We start from the raw sequence: 14869 nt of genomic DNA, 5'->3' as shown, positions 1-14869 counted from the left end.
TACCGGGCTGTTTGCACTGTTGCAGGAGCCACCCGTCAAACTTTCACTGATCACATCATGATTATCATCGTGGTCTTCAACCCCGGCCCCGGCCTGTTTCTCCACAACGAACCCTCGGGTCAAAAGCCCGGTCGTCCATCACCCGTCACATCATATTATAAATAGCTCTATTCACAATCACTTGGTAACGGAAACAACGTGACTCGGGAGGGCTCATGGTAACTAGCCTGCCCTTACACGGCGCATGACGGGTTCCGGGGACCCGGTTACCTGTTGATTGCTGTCTAAAACGGGGCCTATGCATCACTCACTGGAAAACATGAGGATCAACAAGTTTCCCCTCCTACGTCCGTATCAAAGACGAGCACAGGATGCTCAATCAGTAGGTGTAACAATATGGATGACACAACTCACCTACTGATCAAATTCATCCTCAACCGTACAAGTGCTGCCTGCCTCGTTTCGAAGTGCTAAAACATCTCTAGTTTTCAAGGGTAGAGGCAGACTCACCTCTTAGCATCCAAGGTCCAACAACAACTTCGTTCGACCTTTTATTTTTATTTTTATCGAGATGACCAATATTTATTATGGAGAACAAACTAAAGAGTTAGGTTTACTAGGATTGGACATGATTGGGTAGTACACACCATAGCCCGGTGGCCAGATTGAACATGTGCGTGCGCTAGTGATGTGTATCTGCATGTAAGTCATCCTGGCGCAGTCGTCTGTTGTCCGGTGATTGTCGCATGTTTGCCAAAAAAGTCGAGGAAGAGGTTGCTGGTGCTTCAGTCGTGTAATGTCATCTGGCCAAGAACGTCAAGCGAGTGTGGATGTTGAACCAGTACGTACTTGGAGACTGTCATCCAGAGCCTCAACCTCCATCCCTCAATGTCAACCGCCAAATCCTTCTCTGACCGCTGTCGATACCTAGGGGAGGGACCGTTGCCAGGAGTAGCTATGTTATTCAGGGGGCACGAGCAGAATCATGGAAAAGAACGCGTACGTCCGATGCTCGCCGACAGCATTAAAGCTCGCGAGTGATCTAGTCCTCCTCAATTTCACCTTCTTCACTCCCGCTGTGCACACCTGCATCATCTTCCTTGGGTGCTTGGGAGCCATGCGCACTCTTGCGAGCGTTGTCTCCCGTTGGTGAAGCCTTTTCACGTGAAGACTCCCGCTTGAGCCTCTGTTTTTGGGTGTCAGTATAATTGGTTCTAGGCGAAAAAGATGCGTGCGAGGTAAACGTACCTTGGAATCACGCCGGTCCGGCTCGTCTTCTTCGCGTCTGCGGCGCACTGAGGAAGAACCTGAAGCTGCTGCTGCAGTAGGGGTTGCCGCGGTCGACGGTTTGTCGTCCCCGTAGTTGAGCTCATCGATTGCCCGGCTGCTCACCTCACGACGGCGGTACAAACGCTCACGCGATTCTTCTCGCTCGCGTCGCTCGCGATCATAATGTCCCGGCCCATCGTCTCTTCGGGAGCGCGGGGGACGGTCGTAGTCACGGTCGCGCGCTCTTTCTCGATCCCGATCCCGGTCACGCTCGCGATCCCTATCGCGTTCACGTTCCCTACTGCGGTCATCATCCCTACGAGAACGTGGAACACGATCACTTTCGCGGTCACGCGCCCTATCGCGCTCTCGTTCTCGGTCTCGTTCTCGGTCCCTACTCCTATCCCGATCCCTTGCCCGATCGCGGTCCCTATCCCGACTGCGAGCTCTATAGTCCCTGTCTCTGTGTCGATCGTCGCTCCGACGGTCTGGCCGGTCGGACAAAAGGCTTTCGGCCATGCTAGACTTTCGGTAGTTAAGCTCGCGCTCGGCGATCGCCTTGCGACGATCGGCTTCGTACGAATCGGGTTCAGGGCTACGGCTTGACCTCGCAGCGCGGCCGCCGTGGCGATGAGATCGCTCACCTCTATCCTTATCGCGGTAGCTGGCACGCTCGTCTCTCTCACGACGGCGCTGACGATCTCTTTCGGCATCTTCTTCCTTCTCCCGAAGTCTGCGTAGGTACTTTTCAAATGCCCCGCGACGAGCATCTTCAGACTGTACTGCCTGAAATTCATCACTTTTCTGGAGGCGGGGTTTGACCTTTTCATACGTGTCGTTGACGCTGATTGGCGGGTCCACACGCTTCATGTACGCACGAAGGTCTTCAATGGCTCGCCGCTCTTTGCGTTCCGCCTGGCGTTCCTCATCTGTTCGCTTCTCCTTGCGCTTCTCGAGGAGCTGCAAGACCAACATGATTGGATTAGTACGGGCCCTCTCAAACAAAACATGCGGTTACCCGAACTTACACGCTCGAAAATCAGTGAAAGCAATTCTTGGTCAAGGTTAGCAGTACGGCGATCTTCCTTCATTACTGCCAAGAAACTGTCGAATGTGGTCTTGGGCGATACTTCGAAGCGTTTATCCTGCGGGAACGAAAACATCGAGTAAGCATCAGAGCTATTGACTTGATAATTATTCCAGGGGCGGATACGGTACTCACATCAATGACATCCTCAACGTCATTGCGCGTGCTCCGCAAAGCACGCTCTTCCTCCTCGATAATGTCAAAAAACATATCCTGCGCAGTCGAGCCGCTTTGCCCAAGAATCGCCTGATAGCGTTCGTCATTCTCAATCTGGGGGAAGATCTGACTCCACTTGGTAGAGGCCTTGATTTTCCCGGCCTGTCTAAGCTCTGTGAGCAGGGCCGAGAAAGCATCGCGGGTCTTGCGCTCCTGCCTGTACTTTTTGGTCTTTTGTTCCTGTCGCGAGTCGTTGAAGCTACGCTCGAGCGCCTTGATGTGGTTTTGAAAAACGGTCAAAATGTCAAACTTGGTCAGAGACTTGTACTTTTCGTCACTTTGAAAAGGCGGGGTGGCAGATATGATGCCTTGTGCGTCAGACCAACGCGTGTAAGGGTCCAGGTTGAGTTTGGGTAGCAACTCAATCAGCCCATCCATTGCACTCTTACGCAAGGCAGCCTGTTCTTCGGCATGCGCAAGCTTGAGATCACGCACGTAATCCTCGAAAAATTGCCGACGCTCGTTGTCGTCACCAGCCGAGCGGAAGACGGTCTCGCCCTCAATCATGGGCCGCGCCACCTTCCAGCGGGTGTAGTATTTGATTTCAGGGTGGCTCTTCAGCATAGCAGTAAAGTCACTCCGAAGCTTTGCCAGCCTCTCCTTCTGACGCTCTTTGTCCTGAACAACAACGTCGTGGCAGTACTTCTCGAAAGCAGCCTTCCTGTCCTTGGGATCCTTGATCGCCCTGTAGTGCGGGTCCTTGACAATAGTGCGCAAGGCCTGTTCCCAGGTCCAATTCGGCTCGACGCCGCTGCGGCGGAGCAGCTTGACAAAGGCAGCCTCGGCCTCTTCGGGCGAGTCGAATTCAGGTTCGTTGCTGGGAGGAATAAAAGACTGGAAGCGGCTGTCGTTGCCAAATGTCAACTGACGAGACTCGGGCAGGGATTCTCTGCGATCACGGTCCCGGTCCCGGTCCCGGTCGCGATCCCGGTCCCTATCACGTTCACGTTCGCGATCGCGATGATGATCATATCCAAGCCCATGACCATGACTTCCCCTTCCATGGCCATAGCCTCCACCGTCGCGACCTCCATCAGCTCTATCACCACCGTGACCACCAGGTGCAGAGAAAGCGGGGGCCCTACGGAGCAAAGATTCAGTCAGCATACAGTCCTGCAATAGACAAAGGAAGAGCTTCGTATAAGAGGTGGTACTCACGAAGGGGTTGCAGGGACGCCCAATGCCGCCTTGTAGACCTCCGGCATCTCCCAAGAGCTCTGCTTTGTCTCAGTATTATACCAGTATTTACGGCCGCCTTCGGCAGTGTATTCTTTCCATGGCTGGTTTGCAAGCGCACGCTGTATTGATGTACCGCGATTCGGTTAGCTCTCCATCACCAGTCATCTTGGGGTCCAAGTCGCCCGGGTGGCGCGTTATATACTAACCTCAGCGGGCGTCATCATATCCTCCGGTTTCGTCCATTGCGTGACCTTAGTGGCCGAGTTGTAGTAGTAAAGGCGACCATCGGCGGTACGGTGCTCTTGCCAAACAGCTGCAACGGGCGGCGGTCCGCCTGGTGGGGGAAAGCCCCCGTGTATGCCGTTCATTTTGGGGGTTCTTCGTGATCACGATCGAGGTATAGTGCATTCAGATTGCAAAGTAAAGATGTTTGGCAGCGACACACGCCGTGACCAATGTTGGAGATTTTGTAATTGGATACCGAGTGTATTGCAATCCGTCGCAAATCGGGGTTCAAGGGGAATTTCTCATTCCCCATGAAAATTTGTCGCAGCATGAAGTCAGGGAAGCTCTAGACAACGCGTCGCAAGTTCGTCCTAGAATTAATTGGACGGCCTGGTCAGAGCCAGTGGGTCCTATGTGGGGCGGTTGAGCTCCCTAGATTTTACTGCATGTTTGCTGGCCTGAACCAAGCTGGCGTTGTCCAGCAGTAGACTAGCGCCTGACAAGCTTCCCCCACAGCACATTCCTGTACGACCCCCGAGTCGAGCTGCAGCTTCATGACCAGGCTGAACGTGTGACGATACCTTCGCTGCTTGGACATTTCAGGAATTTTATGCAGCATCTGCAATCGAATACCTCTCTGCTGATCATCAGCCTAGGCTACGCTAGCGCCGCGTTGTTTGCGCGCGCACAAGATATTAAATCATGCGCCTGGAGCAAGCATTCGCAATATATTGACACCGTCTAATTGTCTGTTGAGGGTTGAGCAGAGCTATTTAGCGCCAGCCAAACCCTCCCACACTCACTGCGCATCACGACACCATGGCCGGTCTCGAGGATGATGACCCCTCCACCATTGACTCGGAATTTATAGAAAAATCCCACCTCACCTATGCCGTCCCTCTCTCATCATCGCCAGACCTCGCAGAAGTGCTGAAACAGAGCAGCAGTAAAGGCTCCACGTCGTCGTCTTTCAAGTCACTCGAACAAAGGGAATTCCTGTTCTTTGGTATGCCGCCGTCTGCTCCCAACCTCCGTCCTGCTTCTAGCGCTCTGCCCTGTCATGGTCTCACAGCCTCGCTCATTCATAGAACTGGCAACTTTCAGATGAATCCATCCATGTCTATCTCATACTACGAACCCCACGATGCGATGAGGAATACCTGCGGCCACTGCTGGCCCGCATCTCCCTGTCACTCGAGGCATATGTCGTGAACAGCAACGCTCTGGATCGGGACCACAGTCCACCGGCTAGCGAAATAATCTTCAGTGATGATGCTGTTGAGCGAACTCTCGAGGCAGGAAAAGCCGACAATGCCACCGAGTCCGAGCGAGGCGATAACTTGCCGGTAATCCTACACGACGAGAGTGAGGAGGAAGCCAAGGAGCGGTATAGCTTCGCGATATGGAAGGTCCCGGTGCTCATGTCGAGGCCACGCATCAGACTGCAAAGCCCCACCATTGTGTTTGCGGCGGCAGCGCACCTGCGTGCTCATGTGACAGCAGATGAGAACGGCGCAGATGTCGAGGACAGTGATGGTGGCATAGTCAGGAATGGCTACCTCCAGAGCCGGGCGCCGGTGGGGCTCAACCTGCTCGAGCCCTTTGCCCATGATCCTGCCCTCCACGGATTCAAACCGAGACTATCCGCTCAACGTGTCTCGCTCGTGGTCCCAGTCACCCAGAGCAAGGACTTTCGGCAACCCATCAGGAGCCTCCAGAATCTGAGCTTCAGGGTGGTGGCGGCGGTGCATACGCGGGTAAAGTTTGCGCGGCCAAATGCTCTGCCAGCCAGCTCAACAGTGATCGCCATGCTCGAGTTGGACTTTACGCCATATTTCGATTGTGAAACCGTCCTTACCAACATCTCGCTCAACCTACCCTCGGGTGTCGTCACCGACATGAATAGCGACTCGGGCCTGAAGCTGCCCTTGAGCTGCGTCGCCCACGACCACGTGACATTCCTGTATCGTCTCGCGCCCACCGAGCACGACCAGCTCCTCGAAGGCGCCCCAGTGGCCGTGACTGTGCCCGGGACCCCGCGGGCTTCCATGGCCCCCGCCGCGCGGGATCTCGACATATCCATCGAGGTCAAGGCCCTGATCCGCCCTGGCGAGTGCACTCCTCGCCTGAAAATGGCCTGGAGCACCCCGGTGGACTTCACTCCGCCCGTGAACCCCGGGTTCGGCGCGTCCTCCATGGCACCACCTCTGCAGCGAGCCCACCGCCCCTCTCAGCTGTCTATCGACGGCGCTGCGTCCATGGTCAACCCGGCCGTGGCCCGCCCAGACTCCCTCCCCGGCCTCGAGGCTGCCACTCAGCGCAACGTCGAGACCACGATACCCGACTTCGGCATCACCATCACCTTTTCCGGCCCGAAAAAGCCTGCGCGCGTAGGCGAGGAGTTTTGCTGGTCCGTCTTCGTCGTCAACCGCTCCGGCACCTCGGCGCTGCCCATCTCCAACGCTCCGCCCGTCTCGCGCAAGCTCGCCCTGCGCGTCATCCCCAAGCGCCGCCGTACCAACGACGTACGCGTCGTCCGGCCCCCGACCAGGCGGCAGCAGCCCGCGGCGGCCAAGGGGAAGAAGGACCCAGCCGCCAGGGAGCAGGAGCTGATTGCCGACGCGGTCGTCGACGAGAACATGGTGCACGCCATGCACCGCAGCTCCCTGGTCGAGGGCTACGATGTCCTTTGCCTCAGCGCCGACGCCCGGGTCGGTCCGCTGGCGCCGGGCGCTTGTCACGTCGTGGACCTGCGCTTTGTGGCGTTGAGGGCGGGGACTCTGGCCATCGAGGCCGTCAGGGTCGTGGACATGGTCTCCCAGGAGCATGTCGACGTCAGGGAGCTTCCTACCATCCATGTGGAACCGGATCTGGCAGGGTCTTGAATAGGGAGCTTGCCCTGATGCGAACATCGGGTGTTAGGTTTAAAGAGACTAGATGGAACGACTTTATTATAAATAGATTGGCACTTTGCCCACGTTCATGCCAACAAATCGTAACGATGCAGACCCTCACAGGCACTGGTGCTTCTTCGTTGTTTTTCTACCCAGTCAACAGCGACTGAGTCCGGATGGTATCAAAGTGTTTCTGACGCGCTTCCAAGGCTGATCACAAATACTATCTACCCAAGCCAAGTGAATGCAAAACCATCAGGCATAAGAAGACTACATCGTTAAAACATGCTTTGATAATTTCGTGGACGATCGAATCGCTGCACAAACGCCGCATATGCTTTCGAAACCCAACCAAGAGACTATTAAGTAAACATATCCTCTTTAGAAGGTTGCGTCGGACGGAACATCCTATTCGCAACCGTCTCATAACACATACCCAATTATCATAAAAGTTCATCCAAGTCGTCGTCCCAGCCCAGCTGCTGGTATATCGATTTTGGTTTGGTAGAGCCCCCAGCTGCAGGCCCTTCAGTTTCTTTTGCAAGACCGACACTAGCGTCTGCAGAAATGCGTCTTCGGGCTGGTGACAGGAAAACCAGGTGAGCAGGCTGGTGAGGCTTGATCCCAGCTCGGCCACCCGACATCAACAGAGCCGGTTGGCATGGAGAGGGTGACTCGTCTATCAACATATTCCGCGCCTTCTTGACAGGGGTTTCCAGCAACGACCCCGACCGGGGATGTTGCCGTTGTGTGGTCGACATCCGGTCCTTGCCTGACGGCGTAGTAGCCACGGCCACTACTAGAGGATCGTCGTTGACGCCTGTAAGCCCCGGAGCGGTAAGCAAGGGCTGGTGTGGCGAGGATGCTGGCACAAGATCTGACATGCCAGTGGGTTGCAACAAGTCCCGAGCGAAAGGAGCAGGCTGCGATTTGGTCTTTTGCCGCCACTCAGACGATTGTTGCATTTGTGGCCGCGGTGCAACCTTCCTTGCCTGCAATGGCGATGAATTTGGCACGGCATCCCGTTGTCTTGGGGTCTGGCTCGGCGATGGTGTGTTGGCCACATGACGGGGTGTTGCACCAACCTGGGCCGGTTCTTCCAAGAGTGAGGCCATCGCTGCTGCCGGCTGCGTTACCGAACGGCCACGAGAAAGCTTGAAACCCTTGCCATATTGCAATGCGCCTTCATCCGCCACATCAAGCACATCCCTGAATCTGACGTTTGCAGGCGTTGCCTTGACCTGAACATGGTTTACGGGGCTCTGGGCCAGCTTCCTAGTATCTGTAAACCGACAAACGAGGTTAGCACATGATATACATGTCTGCAAGAATGAGATGGGCTTGGCAGGTCCACATACTCGAAACATAGGTAGGTCCTCCAAACAGACGCTTCTCAGTCTCTTCCACCATGACTTTGCCTGCAAGCAAGCGGTTTGGCTTTTTGAGAGCCGATATTGCGTTCCTAAGCTCGGCATCAACCATGGCCTTCTTCTTCGCCCTTGCATCGTCGGCGTTGGTAAAGCTAGAGCTTCTTGAGTGCATCAGTTGTGGTACCTGTTTCTCCTTTGAGCCGCCAGTGGCAGATGACTGGTCATCTTGGAGTGAGTCAACCGCATCTTTCAATGATCTGCTTTCGCTAAAAGATCTGGACTCGCTTGACTCCCGTTTAAGCCCTGGGACGTGTGCTACAGTTGCATGTCGCAGATGTGCCAGAGCATCGCATGGTCCTCTGGAGACGCTACGGCGGAGCTTGTCGTTGGAAAGTACACGCTCCAAGCTCCGTGCAGAAGACTTCGAAGTAGCAGACTTTCCAGTGCCAGTTCTCTTAGTCACGGCGCCAGGCTTACTGCTTATCTTAGTCTTTGTACTTGCGGAAGAAACTGGCTTCTCGCGCTTTGGTTTTCTCGGTGACTGTTTCACCGGCCCACCGAGCTTGCGGTTCAAACTTTCACAGATTTCAGGTAACCGTGCCGAAAAGCTGGGTGAACGTGAATGGTCAGCCGCAGAACCCACAACTCATACAGAAAAGAACGCCTCCTTGACTCACAACGGCACAATGATATCGGTGCAAAAGTCTCTCAAGGGCTTGTCAGACACTTCCGCTTCGTCTTCATGTGTCTGTGATTCAGCTAGGGCTTTCACCTCATCGAGAGTGATCGACTCCCAAATGCATAAGCGGTCGGCATGTACGTCGAGCAGTACTGGATAGTTGTGCTTGTTCCTTTTTTTCTTGTGCCCGCTGGTCTCCGACACCACAGCTGTTGGCATTGGATCAAGACCAGGAAGCTGAACGTCAGCGGGATTCTCCGGGGGCCGTGCCGCCTCGAGTGCCAGTATCTCCATGATCAAAATCATTTGTAACAGTGTCTCCCTTCTCCGCAAGCACGATATGTGATATCGCATGTGCTGCGGCTCAACCGAAACTTCATCGTCCTTGAGTTCAGGTTTCGTCGCAATCCACCACTTCTTCACGTCTTCATCTTCGTTACTATAAAGTCCGTTCTTGCCAAGCTTGAACTTTTTGGATTTCTTCTTCTTGACCTTCTCTCCCCCGTCATCTGAACTGTCCACGAATCTCTTCATCTGATCAAGCGTATTTGGAATGGTACTCAGATACTTTTTGTCGATGGACACTGTAGTTAATACCATACTCTTGAGAAAATCAATCAAGTCTGGCATCTCGAGTATGCCATCGATGTTCAGATTGAAAGCTGCTCTTGCCCTGGACAAAGGCCCTTTCGGGAAATAGGCAAGATTTCCCTGAATAACTTTGGGTTAGAAAAAAGCAATTGCACCATCCAGTAATCCGGTTTGTGTCGTACCTTAGAATGATAAAGAGCCTCGAAATAATGATTCTTGATGTTGGCAAATATTTCCTCGGCTGTCTTGGGGGCATCTGTGGTGACTGGAAGTTCAGAAACCTGCCGACTTGGGTTGACCATCTGCGAGACTACCGTTGGAGCAGCTTCGGAAGGCTGTGAGGCAGCAGGATATCCATGCTCATGTGTGCCATATAAACCATCATCGATAGGCGTTGGTAGGTGGCAAGCTGTAGCCTGATCCTGTGATGAGGGCCCTACTGCCGATGGTGACCTTGGTCGTTTTCTGCAAAGTGACTGTAGATCCTCGATAGCTTGTCTTTTTCGATTGCTCGCCTTGTACAACTGAGGAACGTGGAGTGTCGGTCCAGCTGGCTTTGCTACAACAGCGGGCGTCTTTGATAGGAGACCTGTCTTGCTCAAGCGTTCCCTGCAGCATACAGTGGCTTGCTGGGCCAGCTCTTCCATATGCACCCAGTCCCCTAGTCTGCAAACCACATAATGACCATTTGTGTGCCGTTCTATTGCATACGTAGTATGTCTGTTCAGGTCCGAACGAGCCACAAGTACATTTGACCCAAGGCGACTTTCCAACTCCATGATCCGTATACGTGACTCAAAGAACCGGCAGGAGGGAAGCTCGCCGTACGGAGCTGCCAGGTCGATATATGCCAAAGATAGGCATTCTCGAGGCAGCAGCATAAGCGGCTGCAACTGCACAGGCTTTGTTTGAAGGTTAGGAGGGTGAGGCTGAACAAGAATACAAGACAGTGTTAGCCACATTGCATGTGCGAGACGAGAGGCATCACACATCACCGCCCGTCGAGACGGACCTTGATCGAGATGGTAGGTCTCAGTAAGTCCTCCATGGCCAAGCCAGGGGCTTTCTGGATCGCCTGCGTGGTAGCATCGGTGCTTTGGTCCGTCGAGCTGTCGACTTCACGAGCTGCTTTTGGATGCCGAGCTGATCTCGCGGCGAAGGAGGGTACCGAATCGGCTGAAGCCTTCCAAGTGACCGCCGTAGGTGTGGGGTGGCTTCCCTTTGCCAGGGAGGTTCGTCGTTGGAGTGATGGAGGACGCAAATCACTGGAAGGCGGTTTGGAAGAGGACATGCTACAAGTGTAAATAAGGCGCCATGAACCCGTCAAAGTAAAAGCAAGAAAATCATATCCAATAGTGGTTATAACATTGTTGTCAATGGCTTAGACAAAATCATATGCTCGCAATTGGAATCAGGTCAATTGGGTCCAATTATGGCCAACCCTCTTAATCGCGTGCAATTATCCGACAGCGCGTCATAGTGTTTCTCCCAGGCTGAAAAGACGCGACAAGAATATACTGTATCACTTACTGGCTGCACCCCGCCTGCCGGGGTTTGGCCAGTGCAACCCAATTTTCAATTGACTGGGATCACATGATGAAATCCAATCAATACAGGGGTAAACAAGCTCGATTGCGAATCGTCCCTACAACCAATATCATTCAACAAGGGAGTACCTCAAATTGAACGTGAGCTACACACCTTGACATGTAATTTCTAGCAGTATTCTTGAAGTTCATCACCCGCCATGGGTGACAATACTCTAAATGCCAATTAATGCAAAGTCATCCATCCTATGTCTGCAACTTGCACTACAGCAGGCGGATAGTCTAGTTATCTGAATTTTGAAATTTGCAAATTGACTCGACCTTATATCGTTTACATACAATACCTATCCATGCATAATGGATAGATTGACGGCAGTCATCCTACTTAACCGTTGCCCCTCAATCCACAGCTGACCATGCTAGATCTTTAACCCAAACAGCGCTCCGATTTTGCCTTCCCCAACCTTGACCCTCCTCTCCTGCCTGATTACAGCAGGTAAATTAAAGCTGAAAGGCTAACAAGATTGTGCAGCAGAGATGGCAAGACCAACCCTAGTCTTGATACTCGCTCGGAACGAAAATGGTTGAAAACAAATCTGGCTGACAAGCTGTGGGACCAGGCTAACAGGGGAACTCTACTGGCCGTCGGGAGTGAGGTTATGTCGGGGTCGTCGTCTTCGCCCGAGGTCTCCTCTTCCAAGCCAGCCGTGTCCCTACCGCCAGATTGCCCCCTCTTTTGAACGCCTAAAACGCCTGAAGCTGATGCATTGTGATCGTTATTCCGATTAAACGGAGAATCCTCTGGAGTGCCCTTATTGACAAAAATTTCAAGCAGTTGTTGTTTTTTCTGGGTCCTCCAGGAAGAACTAAAATAGACAGTTTTGGTTAATATCATGATAAAACAAGCCTCGCCTAGAACTTGAACTCGCTTGGATTCACTTACGAAGTTTCCACTGAGCTTCTGCTCCTGGTCCAGCTGAGAGTTGGCCTTGTTGATACGTGGGCGGTAGTTTGTAGGGTCGCGACGGAAAGTCACATCGAGGTTCTTCAAGAAAGAGTTGCAGCCCGTGAGAAGAGACTCTGGCTTGTTGGCGTGCGCATCGATACCTGGCTTGCCGTCGAATACAATGACGCGGTCTGCCAGATACGTGGCCATGATGAAATCGTGCTCGACGATGAAGGCAGTCTTCTTGGTGTGCATAATGTAGCGTTTGATGACACGGGCAGCAATGATACGCTGCTCGGAGTCGAGGTAGGCGGACGGCTCGTCGATCAGGTAGATGTCGGCAGGCATGCCGAGAGCTAGAACGATGGCGACACGCTGCAATTCACCACCGGACAGGTTCTTGACTTCCTGGTCGATGAAGTCATCAAGCTTGAGGGGCTTGACAACATCGGTCTGGAACTGTGGTGACAGGAAAGCCGGGCGAATCTTCTTGAAGAACAGCTGGCGGACGGTACCCTCGAACTTGGGTGTGATTGTCTGAGGCTTCATGCTGATCTTCATCTCAGGCACCTTCTTAGCAGAGTCAGGCTTGAGAGCGCCAGCCAAGAGCCTGCAGAAGGTTGTCTTGCCGGTACCGTTCTCGCCCATCATGACAATAATCTCCGAGTCCTCAAAGTCACCAGGGTCAATGCGAAGCTTGAAGTTACCAAGAGTCTTCTCCATGGCGGGGTAGTTGAACGCACGGCTGCGGTCGATGTTGAACTCATCAGCTGCTTCGGCAATGCGGAAGGTGAGAGACTCATCACGGAAACGCAGGTTCTCCGTGGGAATGTGACCATCGAGGAACACGTTGATACCCTCACGAACCGAGTGCGGCAGGGTGACCACACCATAGACCGCCGGCTTTCCATACAAAACGCAGATGTAGTCCGAGAGATAGTCCAGGACGGACAAATCGTGCTCTACTACGATGACATAGTCATCAGGGCGAAGCAGGGACCTGATGATGCTGGCGGCCGCCAATCTCTGCTTGACATCGAGGTATGATGAAGGCTCATCGAACATGTACCTGTTTATGGTCACGAGTTTGTTAGAAAGTTAGTTTGGGATTTGCGACTAGCCACGGGAGGTAGCACCTACACATCGGCCTTTTGAACACAGACAGTTCCGATGGCAAAACGTTGCAGCTCTCCACCAGAAAGCAGGTTGATATCACGGTCGTAGATGTGTCGCAACTCTGGCAGCTATTGTCAGTACAGACCATGACAGGAGCATCTACCATGGCAATTGGGTCATACCTAGAACATCGAGAACTTGGTCAAGGTTGTCAAGGGATTTCCTGCTCTCGATGAGATACTTGACACTCTTCTCCGCACCAGGGCGAAGCGCTTTCGGGATCTGGTCCACATATTGCGGCTTGACAACAGCCTTGAGGTCATCCTCCAGTAGCTTTGTGAAGTAGTCTGCAATAAATCCCTGATCAGTCACTGCGCATACTATAGATGCAAGATGGCCTTAGGGGGTATGCCTTACTCTGAAGCTCAGAGCCACGGAAGTACTTGATGACCTCCTCCCAGTCTGGAGGGTTGTCAAACTTGCCCAAGTTGGGCTTGAGTTTTCCGCTCAGGATCTTAAGAGCTGTACTCTTTCCAATACCGTTGGTTCCAACAAGACCGAGGACGTTTCCAGGCCGCGGCATGGGCAGACGGTGAAGTTTGAAGCTGTTGGCAGAGTAACGGTGCGTCACCTGGGACTCGAGGTTCGTGGGCAGGTTGATGATCGTGATGGCGTCGAAAGGGCATTTCTTAGGGCAAATACCACAACCGATGCAAAGAGTCTCGGACAAGTAGGCGATACGCGAATCGGGAGAGACCTCGATGCAGAGCTTGCCACTACGCACCACCGGGCAGGACTTCTTGCACTCCTGACGGCATTTCTATAGATGATCATATCCATGTGTTAGTTACCCGATGTTACTCTGGTTCTCGGGGGCTCATTCTTGATTTCCTTTCGTACCTTCGGCTTGCACTATAAAAGTCCCAACAGTAACACGTCAGTATCCTAGCTTGTCGCATTCGTTCCGAATACTAGTGCGACTATCGAAACCGCTCGGTCCGGTCTCCATCTCGAGAATCGCATACCTTGTCGCTATTAACAATAGCAATACTGCATACAGAAGGAAAATGTTAACACGGCGCAGAAGGCAGAATATATTCATAGGTGCTTGCACATACCGAGTGAGCTTGTCACTCATCTTGGCCAAAGTTTAAAGTAGTCGCAAAGCAAAATTGGCTCAAGTTGGCAGTGATCACAGGATGTAAATACCGTGGCTGTAACCAGGTGAGTCTGTCCTGCGAATCTTCAATAACAACAGATAACAAAGAAACACAATTTCTTAAGCTCTGACACGCGACAGAACAATAGTAACCTCTTCGAGTTGAGGGGGTTAGCTTTACATGTGTCGTTGTGGCGGGGCAGGGCTGTGGAAAAAAAGAGGGCACACCTTGGAGGGGTCACTCATGTTCCGTCATTATGCGCCAGAATGCCTGTAATCGCAAACTGGGCTTGTGTGATAGGTTCACGATCGTCCGCGCATCAACTTTTGTTCTCCATTTCTTTAAACTTTTCTTTCTCTGCGTGTTGCTTTCTACCTGCGCAAACGCGACCGGTTTGCGCAAAACCGAATATTGGTCAGTGCTTTTTGTTTTGTTCCTACAGCTCACTCAATTATTGTGCAACTACTTGGGGGCTGTTCGTTGACAGCCCCCAAGTACAGCCTCCTTGTGCGCTCCTGTCCGAGGTTCAGGGTAGGTAAGAGGTAGGTAGGTCCCATGGGAATGGATCCATGTACCTGGAAAGTTCAGGT

At 52.9% G+C, this 14869-nt stretch overlaps 4 protein-coding genes across 4 annotated transcripts; 1 reads left to right on the top strand and 3 right to left on the bottom strand.

Moving 5' to 3' along the window:
- Positions 1 to 491: 491 nt before the first annotated feature.
- MGG_04602 (pre-mRNA-processing protein prp40) lies at positions 492 to 4305 on the bottom strand. The gene is made up of 6 exons (XM_003713569.1): positions 3958 to 4305; positions 3731 to 3870; positions 2492 to 3653; positions 2298 to 2414; positions 1249 to 2229; positions 492 to 1186 (listed from the first exon to the last, which is right to left on the bottom strand). Exons 1-6 carry the CDS (start codon positions 4117 to 4119, stop codon positions 1043 to 1045), a joined length of 2706 nt encoding a protein of 901 aa, XP_003713617.1. The 5' UTR covers positions 4120 to 4305; the 3' UTR covers positions 492 to 1042.
- Positions 4306 to 4479: 174 nt separating this feature from the next.
- On the top strand, positions 4480 to 7970 carry MGG_04601 (uncharacterized protein). Its single transcript, XM_003713568.1, has 2 exons — positions 4480 to 4982; positions 5081 to 7970. The coding sequence occupies exons 1-2, from the start codon at positions 4796 to 4798 to the stop codon at positions 6859 to 6861; spliced, it is 1968 nt and encodes a 655-aa protein (XP_003713616.1). The 5' UTR covers positions 4480 to 4795; the 3' UTR covers positions 6862 to 7970.
- MGG_04600 (uncharacterized protein) lies at positions 6913 to 10980 on the bottom strand. Its single transcript, XM_003713567.1, has 5 exons — positions 10523 to 10980; positions 9693 to 10439; positions 8918 to 9630; positions 8229 to 8848; positions 6913 to 8152 (listed from the first exon to the last, which is right to left on the bottom strand). The coding sequence occupies exons 1-5, from the start codon at positions 10799 to 10801 to the stop codon at positions 7314 to 7316; spliced, it is 3198 nt and encodes a 1065-aa protein (XP_003713615.1). The 5' UTR covers positions 10802 to 10980; the 3' UTR covers positions 6913 to 7313.
- A 322-nt stretch (positions 10981 to 11302) lies between these two features.
- MGG_11382 (translation initiation factor RLI1) lies at positions 11303 to 14461 on the bottom strand. Its single transcript, XM_003713566.1, has 8 exons — positions 14238 to 14461; positions 14145 to 14169; positions 14020 to 14031; positions 13537 to 13939; positions 13302 to 13466; positions 13144 to 13240; positions 12001 to 13072; positions 11303 to 11923 (listed from the first exon to the last, which is right to left on the bottom strand). The coding sequence occupies exons 1-8, from the start codon at positions 14255 to 14257 to the stop codon at positions 11885 to 11887; spliced, it is 1833 nt and encodes a 610-aa protein (XP_003713614.1). The 5' UTR covers positions 14258 to 14461; the 3' UTR covers positions 11303 to 11884.
- Between the last annotated feature and the right edge of the window lie 408 nt (positions 14462 to 14869).

The sequence above is a fragment of the Pyricularia oryzae genome, chromosome 2 (assembly GCF_000002495.2).
Source record: "Pyricularia oryzae 70-15 chromosome 2, whole genome shotgun sequence".
Taxonomy (NCBI): Eukaryota; Fungi; Ascomycota; class Sordariomycetes; order Magnaporthales; family Pyriculariaceae; genus Pyricularia; species Pyricularia oryzae.
The sequence above is the reverse complement of the archived record's forward strand: the minus strand, read 5'-3'. Positions and strand labels throughout refer to the sequence as shown.